At 52.8% G+C, this 17,226-nt stretch overlaps 1 protein-coding gene and 1 gene segment (V, D, J or C); both read left to right on the forward strand.

The window, feature by feature from the left end:
* The first annotated feature begins 2,615 nt into the window (after positions 1-2,615).
* Positions 2,616-17,226, forward strand: part of LOC102868916 — a 28,351-nt gene continuing 13,740 nt past the window's right edge. Inside the window, 3 exon segments of the C gene segment in view lie at positions 2,616-2,652; positions 3,986-4,284; positions 14,044-14,052. Coding sequence covers positions 2,616-2,652; positions 3,986-4,284; positions 14,044-14,052 — 345 coding nt within the window.
* Positions 15,002-17,226, forward strand: part of LOC102863484 (anionic trypsin-like) — a 3,817-nt gene continuing 1,592 nt past the window's right edge. The window contains exons 1-2 of the mRNA XM_006887172.1: positions 15,002-15,041; positions 16,051-16,213. Coding sequence (XP_006887234.1) covers positions 15,002-15,041; positions 16,051-16,213 — 203 coding nt within the window. The remainder of the gene's footprint in view (positions 15,042-16,050; positions 16,214-17,226) is intronic.

Genomic DNA, 17,226 nt, shown 5'->3' on the forward strand with positions numbered 1-17,226 from the left:
GGAGCCCCACCAGGGGGCAGTGTCCTGTCTGCTCTGCAGAAACTCCCCTCCCTGCTGGAGGAGGGGCAGAGAGCAGGGGGGTGGGAGGGAGAGGAACTGGGACTTGACTTCTCAGGGCTTCCCCTCAGGGAAGGAAGAGAGGGGCCGCCCCAAACATGCTGAGTCTCCTGCTGCTTCTCCTGGGGGCAGGTGTGAGCCTAGTCCATTGGCGTTGGGGTCACAGGCCTCCTGAGTAGAGGGGCACCTCAGGCCACTGTCAGGGGTGAGGGCTAAGGGGTGTGGCGTGGAAGGGTGATGATCGCTCATGAGTCTCCTTTTTCTCTTTCACCAGGCTCTGTGTCCAGTGTCCTCATCTCCCAAAAGCCAAGCAGGAACATCTGTCAACAAGGGACCTCGGTGACCATCCAGTGTCAGGTCGACACTCAAGTCTCTCTCATCTTGTGGTACCTCCAGCTCCCAGGACAGAGCTTGGCCCTGATCGCAACTGCAAACCAGGGCTCAGAGGCCACGTATGAGAGTGGCTTCACCAAGGACAAGTTCCTCATCAGTCAGCCAAACCTCACCTTCTCCACCCTCACTGTGAGAGCGGGGAGCCCTGAGGACAATGGTGTCTACTTCTGCAGCGCTGACACAGTGCTGGGCGTGGACCTGAGGGCGGGGCAAGAACCTGGACCACCATCTAGCCCACCTGCAAGCCCGCAGACCCCCAGCTAAGCCAACACAGCTGCTTCTGTGCCTGAAGGTGGGTGGAGGGTGGAGGGAGGAGGGTTGAGGGTGGAGGGTGGCAGGTGGAGGCAGAGCCTGTGTGGGCTGGACCGCAATGAGCACTGGAGGTGGGGTCAAAGCACACACAGGAAGAGAGCTTCAGGGAGTCCAACATTAACCTTCTGGAAGGATCTGCAGAGATGCCTTGGTGAGACAAGGAACAGCTGTGGAAGTCCCAAACTTCCTTTTCTGGGATGGTGATCTCAAATGTCACACAAGCTCCATAAGCTATTCAAAATTGTGGTATGTGTTTATTCATTTGTTTGCTGGGTTTTTTGTTTGTTTGTTTGTTTGTTTGTTAACAATACTTAACCAGCTAAAAGGGAACTCTGGTGGCCTTTTGGTAAGGATCTGCACTGCAATTCTGAAGGCATGAAGTTCAAATCCACCAGCTTCTCCATGAGAGAAAGATGGGCAATTTCTTCCCATGTGATTAAAACTGCCTCTGAAAATCTGCTGGTTAGTCAGCTGTGGGTTAGACCAGACTCAACGGTACACAACGACAACTAGCCTAAAGTAATATTTCTACAAAAACATGGACTTTTGAACCTAGAAATAACAACCGACAATTAGAATCTCATAACTGAGAACACGTGCCTAACAATATTATTCACTTTGAGGGATGAATCTCCAGGTGACATCTCGACATGGACTTGAGAACGTCTCTGCCTCAGTGGATTCAGTGCCCCCCTGGACCCGATGGGGGCAGTGGATAAAGCTCTCACTACCTACCTGAGGTCAGAATGCTGTGTAGAGATTAGTCATGGGCTTGAACCCCTGGGCATCACTGTAACGTGTGATTCCGTGTTAAATGCTGGCATTATTGCCTGTTCTCATTCTCCCTGTTAGAGCTCTCACAGTTCTCAGTCACTGAGGATGGATCTAACACAGGAAGAAACTCCCTCACTCGAAACAAATGCAAATTCTAGATGAAACATGTCCAAAGAGAGTTTTAAAAATATATCTTCATTTCATTCAAATCCCTGCCTAAATCCCATCTCCTCCAAGAGAATGTTCCCACCCCGCACCCCGTGTAGCCCCTGTCAACACACCCAGCAGACACCCCATAGCACGTTGCCACTTTACCCTATTTTCTGAAAGCTAATTAATCATTCATTGTCTGAGATGAAGCATCTCTGTATCGCCTGCTCCGTGCACCTCTGTCTACATAACTGTACGTACATCCCATTTCCGTGTCATTGTTGTTGTTAGGTGTCATGGAGCCCAATATGACCCCCAGCGACCCTTGAACAGATCTGAACCCCGCCCTGTCCCACACCGTCCTCGTCCTGCTTACCCTTTTGACAGTCACAGTGTCAATCCGATTTGTTGAGGCTCATCCTTCACTGACTCCTCTGCCTTTCCCAGAATAACGTATTTTCCCAGGGCCTGGCCCCTCTGACAACATACCCAGAGTCCGTGCAACCACGGACCACAAGCCCAGAGTCCCTGCGATCACGGACCACATGCCCAGAGTCCCTGCGACCACGGACCACATGCCCAGAGTCTGTGCAACCATGTTTCCCCAGCGTCGCCTCTAAGAAGCCTCAGACTGAACTTCCTCCAAAACGGAGTTGTTCATTCTGTTGGCAGATCAACATTCAATACTCTTCACACAGTTCAAAGGCATCAATTCTTTGATCTTCCTTATTCATTGTTCCTCAGATGCATAGGAAGCAACTGAAAATACTGAGATAAAGTTCTTTAAAGTTCAAGAACATTAAAGCAAAATATGACCTTGAGTGTATCGCAACCGGGTCTGAGAGCCATCTCAGGAGTAGACTCGATGCGCTGAACATTAATGATAGAGATCAATTGATTCATTGACTCACAATGAGATGAGTTGTGGGATGACCCCAAGAACATCGTCCCTGAAGGAAGGTAAAGGTCATTAACAAAGAGAAAAAGAAAAGGCCAAGATGGATGTCAGAAGAGACTCTCAAACCTGCACAAAAGCCGGGGGAAGGAACGCTGGTGTAAGAGAGGTTAACAGAACATTTCAAAAGGCAACGCAAGAAAAACACAGCATTACAACAAAATGTGTCACGTGCATATGAAAGGACTGTTGATAAAGCACGGTCCTTACCATGCCACAGTCACGATATGACAGGACAAACTCCATAACTTCCCTCCTCTGGCATGTAGGTGCATTCTGTAATGAAATTATAATTTGTCTTGAGTGTTGACGGCCACTCCAAAGATACCAATCACATGACGGGACTTCTTCTGGTGTTGGGTGGGCCTACGAGGACCAGGGCAATGGTGTCTACAAGAGTGGATGAATGAAGCTGCATGTCTGAGGAGAGTGGGTTAGCTGCGGAGATAAAGTAAACCAGATCCTATGGGAACCATTTCCCCTCGGAAGGAACCCGCACAGATCATAGCAGAGCCCCTGTGAGCCTCTGTCCTGCTGGGTGGCTTAGAACTGCCCTCCACGGAGCTCGCACCAGGGCCCTCTGACCTGGACAGGGATTAGTTAGGAAGCCCGGGCATCTGAAGACACTCTGACGTGTTGTGAGCTTCTCTAGCAACCCATCAGGGCAGAGAATGAGGTCAAAGCCAGCTACTCCCTTCGTGAAGAGGGGACTCAGGCCGTCAGCGCGGTGTTAATGACCGTGGTTGTTCCTGTGTGCGCTCTTAGGCGTGGTCAGGGACCTCTACCTGTTTGTATAGCAAAGGGTCACTATAAAGAGCAGCAGTCCCTGCCCCGGGGGAGCGCGGATGGCCTCGTGGTAAGGAGCTGTGCTGCCCCCCAAAGGCATGGGGTTTGAACCCACCAACAGCTCTGCCAAAGAAAGATGGACGGACAGTCACCTCCCAGCCATCTGCTTCTTCTGAAAACCCCCTGGAGGGTCAGCTATGAGTCAGTTTCCACTCGACAGGAGATATAACAACCCTTCTCCAAGCCCATGAATCCTGAGCCTGTGGGAGCCACAGGCCTTGCCCTGTATGGATACGGGTACATGGGTGCTTGGTCTGGGGCGGAGTCTCCTTGGGGTCCCGCCCTCGGCCACAGGGCCTTCCCCTTCTGACTGCCAGCTTGCCAGGAAAGCTGGTTGAACTCCGGGCACCTGGCTGGGACCCCACCATGGACGCCCCTCTTCTCTGGGCCCTCCTCTGTCTCCTGCACACAGGTCGGTCCTGGCCCTGCCTACTTTGCAGGGCTGAAGCGTCCAGTTACGCCGTGCTCTCACTCCAGCCTGTGTCCCCTCTTCCTCAGGCCATGTCAATGCTGAGGTGACCCAGTTCCCAAGACACCGCATCGCCACTCGTGGAGAAACGCTGACGGTGGCCTGCACGCAGGACCTGAATCACGACGCCATGTACTGGTACCGCCAGGACCCAGGAGAGGGACTGCGGCTCCTCCACTACTCGGTCAACGTGGACATTGTGGACAAGGGGGAGCTCCCCGACGGCTACCTCGTGTCCCGAAAGGAGAAGAAGAGCTTCCCACTGACCCTGGAGTCTGCGGTCCCTAGCCAGACCGCGCTGTACCTGTGTGCCAGCAGCTAAGCCACAGTGACATGGGGACAGCTGCTCCTCGTGCACAAAGGGCTCCTCAGAGCAGAGACCCCGCCCAGGGGGCCCCTGGGGGCCAGGCTGCAGCCCTCCCCACCACCACCCTCGGCTCTGCGGGCTCCTCTCATCCTCGTGCCCACAAGATGCTCCACGTTCAGGCAGGACCGGTGAAGGGGGCTGGTTCTGTTTCGGTGGCGTTTTGTCCAGATCAGTGCCCTAAAGCCCACAGGCCCCCCCATCCACATCATTTCCTCCTTAACCCAGAGCTGCCTTTAAATCCAGGCCCCTCCGCCGGTGGGGGCGTCTGTCTGCCAGGATCACTTCCTCTCTCATGCACGCAAGCTCCCTCACAAACACACATCCCACAGAGACGCAGGAACCTCCACAACATGTGCCATCAAGCCAGGACTGACGCATGCTGACCGTCAGAGGGTTCTCAGAGGCAGTATATCTCATGGGAAGAGACTGCTCTTCTTCCTCCCAGAGAGCAGTGGGTGGACTTGAACCGCGTGCCTTTGAGTTGGCAGTGCTACTCCTGACCCACTAGGTCACTAGAGGTCCGCACTTCCCTGAGCTAGCAGCTTGCCTGGCTTGCAGCTTTACCTTGTGGTAAGATGGGTGGGCTCTCATCTTTCGTTACTTTGGGATATGAGCTGGTCCCTTTACTCGACATGCCCCTTTAATGCAGTGGTGTGGACACCCCATAAACAGCCCACCAGATGGCGCCCCCAGCCACAGATGACCCTCAGGGGTGAGTTGAGAGAGTGGACGTTTGCAAAGCTTGCTTTCTGGGGATCCTTTGTGACCCTTGGGGGGTTCGCTCTCTCGTCTTCATCACCCACTAGATTCTACCACAGCACAGGCTGTGGCCAAGGTGAGGTAACCTTTACCAGTGTCGATGTTAACCTGTGCCCTCTGGGGTTAAGAACACCCCAGGCAGAGACTGAAATATGCAATCCTAGCAGAGTAAATGTCCAGAAAATGGACCTCAGATCTTTCTATGCCAAAGCAAACGATTTCAGGTAGTTAATGGGAGAAAATTAGAAAATTCAAAACACCATACCTGCACGTGGATTCAGGGTAGTAGAGATCCTAGAGAGCCCAGAGGAGCTGCCCCCTGAGGCTTCCAAGGCCATAAATCCCTGCAGACGCAGCCTGGCTCCTCTTCCCCTCCTGGAGGGGCTGGTGGCATGAAAGGATTACCTGTGAGTTAGCAATCCAGAGTTCTAACCACTGGACGTCCAGGGGCCCTTCAGCTACATGACAAGGGGACTCTGCTGGACGTTGGCAGTGAGCCCTACCCTGCAGTCAAGCGTTACAGAGGGTGGCCTAGCTCCTAGCTCACACTGGACTGAGTTAGAAGGTGGCACTCCCTCAGAACAGCCCAGGATTCTCGGAAGAAGTGGAAACAGTCGTGTGTGACATGCAGAAAGCAATGGGAGACCGTGCAGAGATGATGGGAGGCACGTCAGCCAGGAGCTGGGAGAGCAGGGGAGTGAGAGGAGAGAGGGGGAAGGAGGCCTTTCTGACCCAGAAAGCAGGTGTGGGGTATTTACTAGGGAGGGAGACTCCAGGTTGGGATCATGATCGCAAAGGGCGCTGGGGAAGAAACAGCAATTCAGCCTCAGATGCGCTGATGTGCCAACTCGCTCATATTCTAAACTGCAACGTCCACAATGCAGACCATTCTAGGTCGCGGTGATGGAAGGCCAGGAGGTAGGAGGGAAGTGGTCAATGGGTCAGAGCGTCCTGAGCGAGGACCCAGGAGCCCCACCAGGGGGCAGTGTCCTGTCTGCTCTGCAGAAACTCCCCTCCCTGCTGGAGGAGGGGCAGAGAGCAGGGGGGTGGGAGGGAGAGGAAGTGGGACTTAACTTCTCAGGGCCTCCTCTCAGGGCATGAGAGAGGGGCTGCCCCAAACATGCTGAGTCTCCTGTTGCTTCTCCTGGGGGCAGGTGTGAGCCTTGTCCCTTGGTAATGTGGTCACAGGTCTCCTGAGCAGAGGGACATCTCAGACCACGGTGAAGGGTGAGGGGTGTGGGTTTGGAGAATGGTGACCCTTCATGACTTCTCTCTCTCTCTCTCTCTCTCTCTCTCTCTCTCTCTCTCTCTCTCTCTCTCTCTCTCTCTCTCTCTCTCACCAGGCTCTGTATCCAGTGTCCTCGTCTCCCAAAAGCCAAGCAGGGACATCTGTCAACAAGGGACCTCGGTGACCATCCAGTGTCAGGTCGACACTCAAGTCTCTCTCATGCTGTGGTACCTCCAGCTCCTAGGACAGAGCTTGACCCTGATCGCAACTGCAAACCAGGGCTCAGAGGCCACGTATGAGAGTGGCTTCACCAAGGACAAGTTCCCCATCAGTCGGCCAAACTTCACCTTCTCCACCCTCACTGTGAGAGAGGGGAGCCCTGAGGACAGTGGTGTCTACTTCTGCAGCGCTGACACAGTGCTGGGCGTGGACCTGAGGGTGGGGCAAGAACCCTGAAACTCCACCCTGTCTCCTAGATAACCCAAAGACCCCCAAGGAGGCAAGCACCATTGACAGGGTGCCAACCGGTTGGGGTCTGTTGGGAAGAGGATCTGAGGGGGCTGAGAGGACAAACAAGCCCTAGAGGTGAGCTTCAACCACAGACAGGAAGAGACCCCCTGGCAGTCCAACAGTCAGACTTCTTCTAGAAGGTTCTATAGCGGTACTTCAGTGAGACAGGAAAGACTCTGGTTTCCCTAGGGTGCCTCTGCTGTCAAGCACAAGCTCCACTAGCTGTTCAAAAAGATCACTTTTAACAAGTTTATATATTTAAAGAAGATGTTTAAGCAGAACTAGTTCTAAAAAAATAAAATTAGAATTTCGAGCCTAGAAATAACAACTGAGGATTTTGATCAGATTATTAAGGACACATTCTAAGTTTAAGAAGAAAGAATCCTAGTGTGTTCACTTTGACTTTAGGACATGTCAGCATCAGCGATGGCTCCTGGAGTTATGGTCACAATGGTATATTGTTGTTATGTGCTGTCAAGTCACCTGTGACCCATGGCCACCCTATGTACAACAGCCCTAAACCCTGCTCTACCCTGTGCCAATCTTACTGTCTCTTACACACCAACCTCCATTGCCCCAATCACTGACTCAATCCACCTTACCAAGGGTCTTCCTCTCCTGTGCTGTCCCTCCACCCTCTCAAGTATGGCATCCCTCTCCAAGGGCTGGTCCCTCCTTGCAACATGCCCAAAGTATGTCAGATGAACCTTCAGAATCCTTGCCTCCAAGGAGCAGCCTAGTCTCACCCTCTCTAGGATGAACCTCTTTGTTCTCCTAGCAGACCAATACTCTTCTCCAGCACCCCAGCTCAAAGGTACCAATTGTCCCTCTAACATTCCTAGTCATTGTCCATCTTTCTGACATATAGCACACAATTGCAAAAACTATGGCCTGGATCAGGAGCACCTTAGTCTCCAGACTGACATCTTTACACTTCAGTACTTTGAGTGAGTTTCTGACCGCAGTCTTTCCCAATGCAATTCGTCTTTCATTTCCTGGCTGCTGACACCGAGAGTGTTGATTCTGGAGCCAAACAAGCTAAAGCTCTGAACAGTCTCAATCTCTTCTCCATCTATCATGATGCTGCCAATCAGCCCAGTGCTGAGAATCTTTGTTTTCTTGATGTTGAGCTTCAATCCATAGTGAAGGCTGCAGTCCTTGACCTTCTGCAGCAAGTGCTGCAGGTCCTCCTTGGTTTCAACAAGCAGTGTTGTGTCATCTGCATAACTCAGATTGTTGACGAGTCTTCTTCCAATCCTGATGATGACACGTTTCTCCTCATAGAGCCCAGCCTTCCAGCTAATCTATTCTGCATATTGATTGAAAAGGGATGGAGATAGGACACATCCCTCCCTGGCGTACACCCTTCCCAGTTTTGAACCATGCAGTATTTCCTTGCTCTGTTCTGACTATTGTGTCTTGGTCCAAGTATAGGTTTTGCATAAGCACAATCAAGTGTTCTGGGACACTTAAAAAAAAACACACCACAATGGCATATAGACCTAGAAATCTATGGGCCAAATGGCAGCACCATTATAGATGGAGAAGAGATTGAGGTTGTTAACAATCACAGCTTGCTCGGCTCCACAATCAACACTTTTGGCACCAGCAATCAGGAAGTCAAAAGGTGAATTGCACTGGGAAAATCTGCTGTCAGGGATCTTTCCAGAGTACTGAGAACCAACAATGTCAGTCTAGAAACTAAGGTGCACCTGATTCAGGCAATGGTCGTCATCATTACTTGTTATACTTCAGAGAGCTGGGCAATGACTAAAGATGACAGAAGAATCAATGCCTTCAAGTTGTGGTGCTGGAGAAGAGTCTTGAACATATCACAGACAGCCAGAAAACAAACAGGTCTGTCTTGGAGAGGGTGAAACCAAGTTTCTCCTTGGAGGCTAGGATTTTGAAGCTCTGTTCCACATACTTTGGGCATGTGGCCAGGGGAGACTGATCCTTAGAGAAGGCTATCATGCTCAAAAGAGTGGAAGGACAGTGCAGGAGAGGAAGACCCTTGGTGAGACAGATTGATAAAGTAACTAGGGCAATTGGGGTAGGTGTGTCAGAATCCGTGAGACTGGCTCAGGACAGGGCAGGCTTCAGTGCTGTTGTACAGAGGGTCGCTATGAGTGGTAGGTGACTCAATGGCACATAACAACAACATATCTAGTATGTTATATATTCTGGGCTAAGGATGTTGTTGATTTTTGCTTTCCCTCTTAGATTTCTGGAGCTTTAGTGGCTTAACGGTAAGAAGCTGTCCTACCAACCCAAAGTTCTGCAGTTCCAATCCACCAGCTGCTCCTGGTACCCCACCAGGGGTTAGTGTCCTGTCTGCTCTGTCCCTGCTGGAGGAGGGGCAAGAAGGAGGAGGGAGGAGGAAGGAGCTTGCACTTGACTTGAGGAGAAAGATGGACAATCTCTTCCCCTGAAATTTGTGGCCTCTGAAAACTTGCTGAAAGGTGAGCTATATAAGCTGGTTCCAACTTGATGGAACATAACAAAAAACATGGAAGAATCTAACGCAGCAGATTCCCTCTATCCACTTAAAAACACACAGAAATTCTAGATTAGGTTTCTCTGAAGGGAATTTGGAATATATGTCTTTCTTCTAACAGTTCTCTACACAAATCCTGTCTCCAAGTTACCCCTCCTGCCTGATGTAGCGCTTGCAGAAGCTTCATAGCATACTCTCCCCTGGCCCTGCTGGTAACACGTAACCATTGTCTGAAATGAGTATTATATATACTTCGCTGCATCCTGTATCTCTCTGAACATACACACACACCTTTCAATATTCACATGGAAAGGTTATTGAAATGTCACCATTCTTATCATGCCTTGTTCCCTTTCTTACAAAAGAAAATATTTTTCATAGTTTCATGGTTTTGAAATATAAGTCAACCTTATAATAATAACTTCTTGTTGTTGACTGCCATTGAGTTGAGCAAAACTCATAGCAACCCTATGAACAAAAGGCCTGAAACCTTTGTGTAACTATAAACATTTATCAACGTTCATAGAGTTTCCAGAGGCATGTTGTTAAGGAAGTGGATGCCACTCCTGTTTCCAGCTTAAAACAGTAATGTATCTGATGACCTCTCCAAAGGTAGCAATCACTACATGACGGCGCTGCTTATAATACAAGGAAATTTCAGAAGCCTAGGACTCAGGCCGGCCAGCCTTACAAGGCTTTTTATCTGAGGTCCTTGACTCCCTGGAAAGTGTTTCCTTTATGCTCTGTCGTTCTCAGTCATCCACCAGATTCGCCTCAACTGAGACGTAGGTAAAGGTAAGACTATCTTTCATCATATAGATGATTTGAGGTTTCAGAGTCATAACAGCCGTTTAAATTGCATCACCCACCAAAAAGTTTATTTTTTTTACCCCAAACTGAGTGGCCTGGAGTTACGTCCAACTCACTGTGCTCCTGTAGGAGACAGCTGGCGTCTAGGGGTCTCAGGGCTGCAAACCTTCATGGCAGCTGATGGCCTCATCCGTCCTCTGTGGCGACACTGCTGGTGTTGAACCATCAACTGTGCTAGTCCTGCCAAGCACCTAACCAGTGTGGCACCAGCGTCCTGCCACAGTCCTCCTGAGCCTAGCCTGGCAATACACTGAAATGCTCACGCCTAACACAGCAATGCTCAAAGCAGCTCAGCCCTTCAGTCAAAACAAGTTATTTCAGCAGTTCAACTTCCTACAGACTGCACCACCAGAGCTTCTAGAACCTCCAAACCAAGAGGCCATGGCTGTCTGACAGTTCAAATCCACCAGCTGCTCCGTGGGAGAAAGACAGGCAATCTCCCTCGTGCGGCTCACAGCCCTTCAAGCCCTACTGGGCAGTCAACTATGGGTTTGTTCCAACTCATTGACAAATGATGTTGAGTTTGGGTTTATTAGCACTGGTCTGTGCATTGCTGTACAGAGGTAACTCGAGGTTGCTGTGATGCTGAACACTGACACGGATGTGTCAAATGAAATAATGGTCACCTATGGTGGACAGTGTTTGGTGGAGCTCCCCGATTAAAACAAGCTTGGAAAGAGGAGTGGCTTCCGAAAGCCACTTCCGAAATGGCTTGCCTCCAGAAACCCTATGAACCTAGAGAAAGGATGAAAATTATACAAAGTGTTCAGGTCTTTTGTTCATAGGCTCACTGGGTCGTCTATGACTCAATGGCACTTAACAACAACAACAACAACTAACTAACTAAAATGGCTTGTTTGGACTTAAGAGCTGAGCTATTCTAAGCTTGACTCATGTTGCAGCCTGCGTGTGAGTTAGGCTAAGGAGCCCTGGGGACACACTGGTTAGGAGCTCAGCTGCTAACTGAGAGGTTGATAGTTCAAAATCACCAGCTCTCCACAGGAGAAGGTGAGACCATACGCTTCCATGAGATTTAAGGCCTTGGAGACCCAGCAGGATGGTTCTCTTCTGTCCTCAGGCGCAGTGAGTTACAGAACGGGGATATCAGATTGTCTTCTTCCCGTCACTGTAACCTAGCAATGGCTTCTTCATAAACACGTATCTGCACATGCACTGCTGTTGTCTAGTTGGTTCCAGCTCCGAGTGACTCTGTGTCGACTGAGCAGCGGGTGGTGTCCAGTCCGGTGCTGTCTCACTTGCTGCAGCCACGACCTCACCCATCTCCTTGAAGAGTTCCTCTTTTCACCCAGTGACCCTCTGCTTTACCAAGCTTGATGCCCACACCAAGCACAATGCCCTCACCAAGCGCGATGCCCTCACCAAGCGCGATGCCCTCATCGAGCACGATGCCCTTCTCCAGGGCTGGTCCTTCCCCATCACTAGCCTGAGGTATGTGAGGCCAAGTCTTGCCATTGCTGCTTCTAAGCACACAGACGCACACACGCAAACACAGGGAGCAAAGAATTTTCTTCTTCAGTTTTGTTCCCTTAGAGGCCAGAAGAACTCCTGGAACTCGCCAGAAGTCAGTGTTTCTGAGTAAAGAACGTGTTCTGGACGAGAGGAGCTTCTTCCAGGCAGTAGACTGGCCTGGAGAAAAATGTCTGCACAGCATTGAGTTTGTACAGCAAAAGGCCACAGAGAAGGTCAGTCAATGGCTCCAAACAGGGAGGTAATAGAGGTTATCACCCAGCCTGTGTACCACGTCCCCGGGCTGGGAACAGGGACAGATGCCCGGTGCGGGGAGGCCGAGCACAGAGCCTGCCCGCCATGGCCTTGAAAAGACAGGCTCCCAGGTGGAACTGTGTGGCCTGTGCAGACAGTATCTGACCTGAATGCCTCCAGGTGGAGCAGGCTGAGAGGAAGTGGGATGACCACTTGACTGCCTCTTAGATGACACACTGCTTTACAAACCAAGCCTGGGCGGGAGTCTGGTCACTGATCTGAACACCAGTCTTGGCTTGTGAGTCTCATCATGGATCTAGACAGTGCAGAAAAAGACACTGTCGATAGTGGAAGTCCGAGTGTTGTCAGCAAACCACAGCCGTTCAGTCACAGCATCCCTCCCCCGGCTGCTGGCTGAGCGCTGTCAGGCCGTCTCGGCTTACTGTCCACTTGGCACTGCCAACCATCCAAGCAGCTTCAGTGAAGGCCCAGGGATGGGACAGGAGCGGCGGAGAGGTGGCCACGAGGCCAGTCACCAATCTGTGATGACAGGCACTGTCTTTAGGCTGCATGTCGACCACAATGGCTGGAAGAGTCTTCTCCTCCCTGTTAAAGCTGGCAGTGCAGCTGAAACGTACAGATGACAGCACAAAACTGGTACAACTTCCATGGCTTCAGGGCTCCTTGTCCCCCTGAACCATCCAGCACACACCGGTGTCTATAGAGCCAAGAACGAGGTTTTTCCCAGTGACCTCTGAACCAGGAGTCCCCAGGAAGAGCCTAAGAGGAAATCCAGTACAGGCCCTGTCACCACCTGCTGTCACCACACCTCAAACAAGACCTTGATGAACCTGAAGCCATGGCAGGGGAGCCCATAAACAAGGTGCCAGGTGAAAGGTCACGTCCAGCCTCTGTCCCTGCCAGGGAGGACTGATGTGCTGTTCCCTCGAGGCCCAGACCGCTGGCTCCATCCCCAGCAGGCCTCTCAGATGTCACCTGCCTCCGTTCCCAGAAGAGACACGCTCCACGTCTCTTCAGACACGAGACCAGAAATGTCATCTTAGGCAAGACACAGTCTGGGTCTCGGCCTCCCCGTCAGCAAGCCAACAGAGACATTCTGTCCTGCAGAGTGACAGTAAAGTCCTTGTGATGAGCTCAATTCTGAAACCCAACACAAAGGCAGCCTGGGAGGGTAGGGGTGTGTGTGTGTGTGTGTGCGCTTTCAAACCTAGTAGTTCTGAGTGCTCCCACCCAGGTACAAGTGCCTCAGTGTTGGGGGACACAGAGAGAAGGGGTGCTCTGAGAAGGGGTCTTCTGTGGTGGAGAAGTGACCTCAGCCATGGGGCTGACCCCGAGGGCACCACACCCATCACTCCCACCCCATGAGCCCACAGCACTGTCCCTCAGCCCTCCGCTCCATGCATCCCCCCTACAACCTGTGGCCTGCTCCCTACTAACCCCAGGCTTCTGAGCAAACCCCCTTTGTTCTCGGTCTCCAGACAGTGAGCCGGTTCCTTCTTACAGCGAATGCAGCTGTGATTCTGCCCACTGCTGCCCTCGAGACCCTGCGCTGGGAGCTCTAGGAGGAGGAACCCCCTTAGAGGCGGACCGTCCAGGACACAGGCGGCTGCATCTGCCCACACCTGACCAGACTCGTCCTCAGCAACACACAGACTGTGTCGCACTGGCCCTGAGCAGCCCCGATGTGGAGACTTTCTGGGAAGAGTGGAGACTTCCACTCCACAGTGAGCCCGGCATCATGGTCCCTTTCCACAGAGAACAGAAAGTTCCGGCACTCCTCTGCTCTCTCAGTAAATGGACCCAGGTCTGGACCCTCTGATGCTGTTGTTATGTGCTGTCAACTCGAACTCATGGCTCCCCTACGAACAACGGCTCCGAACCCCACACTATCCTGAGCCAGTCTCACTGTCTCCGACACACCTGCCCCCATTACCACCGTCACTATGTCAGTCCATCTCATCCTGGCCTTCCTCTCCTGTGCTGTCCCTCCTCCGCCCTTCCAAGCATGATGTCCTTCTCCGAGGACTGGTCCCTCCTGACAGCACGTCCACAGTGTGTGAGACGGAGCTTCAAAATCCTTGCCTCCAACGAGCAGCCAGGTTTCCCCTCTTAGGACAGACCTGTTAGTTCTCCGTACAGTCCTTGGTGTGTTCAGTACTCTGGGACCACAACTCAAAGGCAGTGATTATCCCACCGTGTGCGGATCTCCCCACCTACTGATTCTCTGACCACAAGTCCGGTTTGCCATTGTCTCAATCCTTCCTAACGTTTCTCTGGGGCGGGTAATTCCAGCTGGTGGACCCTCTCTTCTCCTTCATCACCTTCCAGAGTGGTCCAGAGCCTGCAGCCAAGAGAGAGGAGGGTGTGGTGTTGTGACATTAGTCTTCTGCCTCCATGTGTCAGGTGGGCTCCCCTCAGTCTTGCTCCCTACTCCTTCACAGCACCCCCACCCCACCTTCCTGTTGTTGTTGTTGTTGTTATGGGCCATCAAGCTGCAATGACCCATAGCAGACCCTCCAGCGGGTGTTCAGAGGCATGGGAGGACATTGCCCATTCTTCCCACACAAAGCAGCTGGTAGATTCGAGCTGCATGTCTGGATTTCAGTGCACCTTCTTGCCAGTAAGGTCCAGCCCCCACCCCAGTGCCTCTCAGGCAGCACGGGTCCCTCCCCGACTTGTAAAGCACACCCAGAAGAAGACGTGTGTGCTCAGACAAGGCTGGTGAGGCTGGGTCCCCCCATAGAGTGGGACAGTGGATACACCTGCTAGCCATGTCACTACCCTTGACAAGTATCAGATGACCGCCCAGGTCAGGACTCAGCCCATCTATCCCCTGGGCCCTCACCTCCTCGGCTCCCTGCCCATCCCAGAATATTTCCAGGGGCAGCTTTCTCCCTCCTGCCCCAAAGGCCAGGGTTCCTGTCACCTGTATACCAGCAGTGCTGATGTAACACCCTGGGAAGCGGAAAGCTGCAGGTGTTTGTATTGGACTCAGTGCCCACCTCTGCCCTCACCCGGGGACATAAAAGCCTCTCCTTGGCACCCACAGTCACACCTTCTCCACTGCCACCATGAACCCTCTCTTCATCCTCGCCCTGGTGGGCGCTGCAGGTGAGTCCAGGCAGCCTCAGCCCTCCAGGTAGACCTGGCCAATTGTTGGCTGTGTCTTCTGCGTCCCTGTACTTGTGCCCTCCCCACCGAGCAGCCGCCTTGGACGCTCTTGAAGGCGCCTTTCTCACCTACCTGAGTCCATGTCCCCACGAGAGTGCATCTACATCGGGGTGGAGGAGGCTGGTAGGAGAGTCAGATGGTGGAGGAGGCTGTGAGGGAGTCAGAAGGTGGAGGTGGTCCCAAAGTGAACCCTGGCTGTGAGGGAGTGAGGAGAAGTGAACCAGAGGGAGGACACTGAAGGGAGACAGGTGGTGTGAACCAGGTCGAGAAGACTAGAGGAGGCAGACGGCGGGTCCAGTGCACGTAGGTCCACTCTGACTGCACGGGAATGGCCCCTTTCAGCTGTTTCTGGTCTTGGCTGTGGAGTAGAGTCGTCTGGGGTGGGGGTGAGGTGCAACAATTCTGACCCCAGGTTTTTGTGCTAGAAAATCTAACTTAGTTGGCTCCATGAAAACTGGACATTGGATGTGTAAACTTCACGGATGACTCAAAAATTTCTAGGTCGCTGGGATCACTGGTCACCAGTCATTAACAGTGGCCACCCTTGTGCTGCCCAGATGGGCCTGAAATGGAGTCTGGGCTCCACTCTGCCAACCTCTCAGGATTAAGCTGTGGAAGCAGCTGCCTCCCACCAGGAGACTGTCTCAGGATACAAGATGCCACCCCACCCTGGACTGGGGGGCTGAGAGGCCCGAGTGGCTGTGGGGAGTATACAGTGGAGGAAGGCGTGATGGTGGGACTTGGATGGCTAGAGAGCACATTCTGACCACATCCTCTGAGTCTCCTGCAGTGGTCCTTGGTCTCCAAGCTGGTTCTCTGGAGAGGTCAGGGTCCTGCAGACCTTCCTGGACGCCCCTCCCTCTCTCTCTGTGCGCTGGTCCGGAGCAGCCACAGGCCCAGCTGCCCTCTCCCACCCTGCTGACCTCGCCCCCCTCTCTCTACACCTTAGTTGCATTCCCCGCAAAAGACGATGATGACAAGATCGTCGGGGGCTACACCTGCGAGAAGAACTCCGTGCCCTACCAGGTGTCCCTGAACTCCGGCTACCACTTCTGCGGCGGCTCCCTCATCAATGACCAGTGGGTGGTGTCCGCAGCTCACTGCTACAAGTCGTAAGTGCGGGCTGCTGCAGCAGGTCACATGCGGGACCCCCTGGTTAGCTTCGATGGGGTGCTGCAGTGAAATGGGAAACAGGGTGAGGAGGGTGACCGTGCAAGCAGCTGACCGTGTAGAAACCTGGGGTGCAGACGGGCCCAGAGCTGGTTCATCCACCAGCCCTCAGCACGAGGGTCATGTCTAAATGGACAGAGGGCAGATGAGGACACAGTTGCCCAGGTAACCCTGGGCAGCGCTACACATCGTCACCTATGAAATGAATGTCTCTCAAGTGGCTTAACTAAAGCTCCTGGTGACTGCGTCCATTCCAAGCCACCATCTCAGAACTGTCCGGAGGCGGGTCCTGACTCCTGGGGGTTTGTGCTGGTCACACCTGCTGTGGCTGGAGCTGCTGATTCTGGAAGCCCCAGTGGGAGGATGCGTATCCAAGGTCCTATATGATAATGACGTCACAGGAGACCCTGGTGGCCCAGCAGCCTGAGCATTGCCCTGAAAGTTTGGTGGATCAAATCCACGAGGAGCACCTGTAAGCCAGGCCTTGAGATCTGCTTCCTACAGGTCCCTGTGCACCCACGGTTCACATGAGTCAGAGTCGACACCAAGGCAGCTGGCTCCTGAGAGCGGGTACACCTGGTGGGAGGTCAGGCAGGTGTGGGGCCCCGAGGATGGAGCAGGAGCCCTGGTGGTGCAGCTGGTTAAGCACTAGACTGATGATGACGAGGCAACAGTTCAAACCCCCCAGTGGTTTGTTAAGAAGAAGATGTGAACATCTGCTCTGACAAACATTGCAGCTCTGGGACTCTGGCCGGTGCTGCTACGTTCTGTGAGCTCCACGAGCCCAAATCAACTTCAAGGCGGCAGCTTGTCTGAGGACAGAGCAGGTGGAAGGGCATCAGGGGCACAGGTGTGGGGGCGGGCAGCTGGGGACAAGCTTGTCTGGATGCCTTCATTCCACTGACATCTCCTACCATCACCACCACCATGACCACCACCACCCCCATCCCCACCC

This window comes from Elephantulus edwardii, unplaced genomic scaffold (assembly GCF_000299155.1).
Source record: "Elephantulus edwardii isolate Elephantulus edwardi_28Jun2011 unplaced genomic scaffold, EleEdw1.0 scaffold00055, whole genome shotgun sequence".
Taxonomy (NCBI): Eukaryota; Metazoa; Chordata; class Mammalia; order Macroscelidea; family Macroscelididae; genus Elephantulus; species Elephantulus edwardii.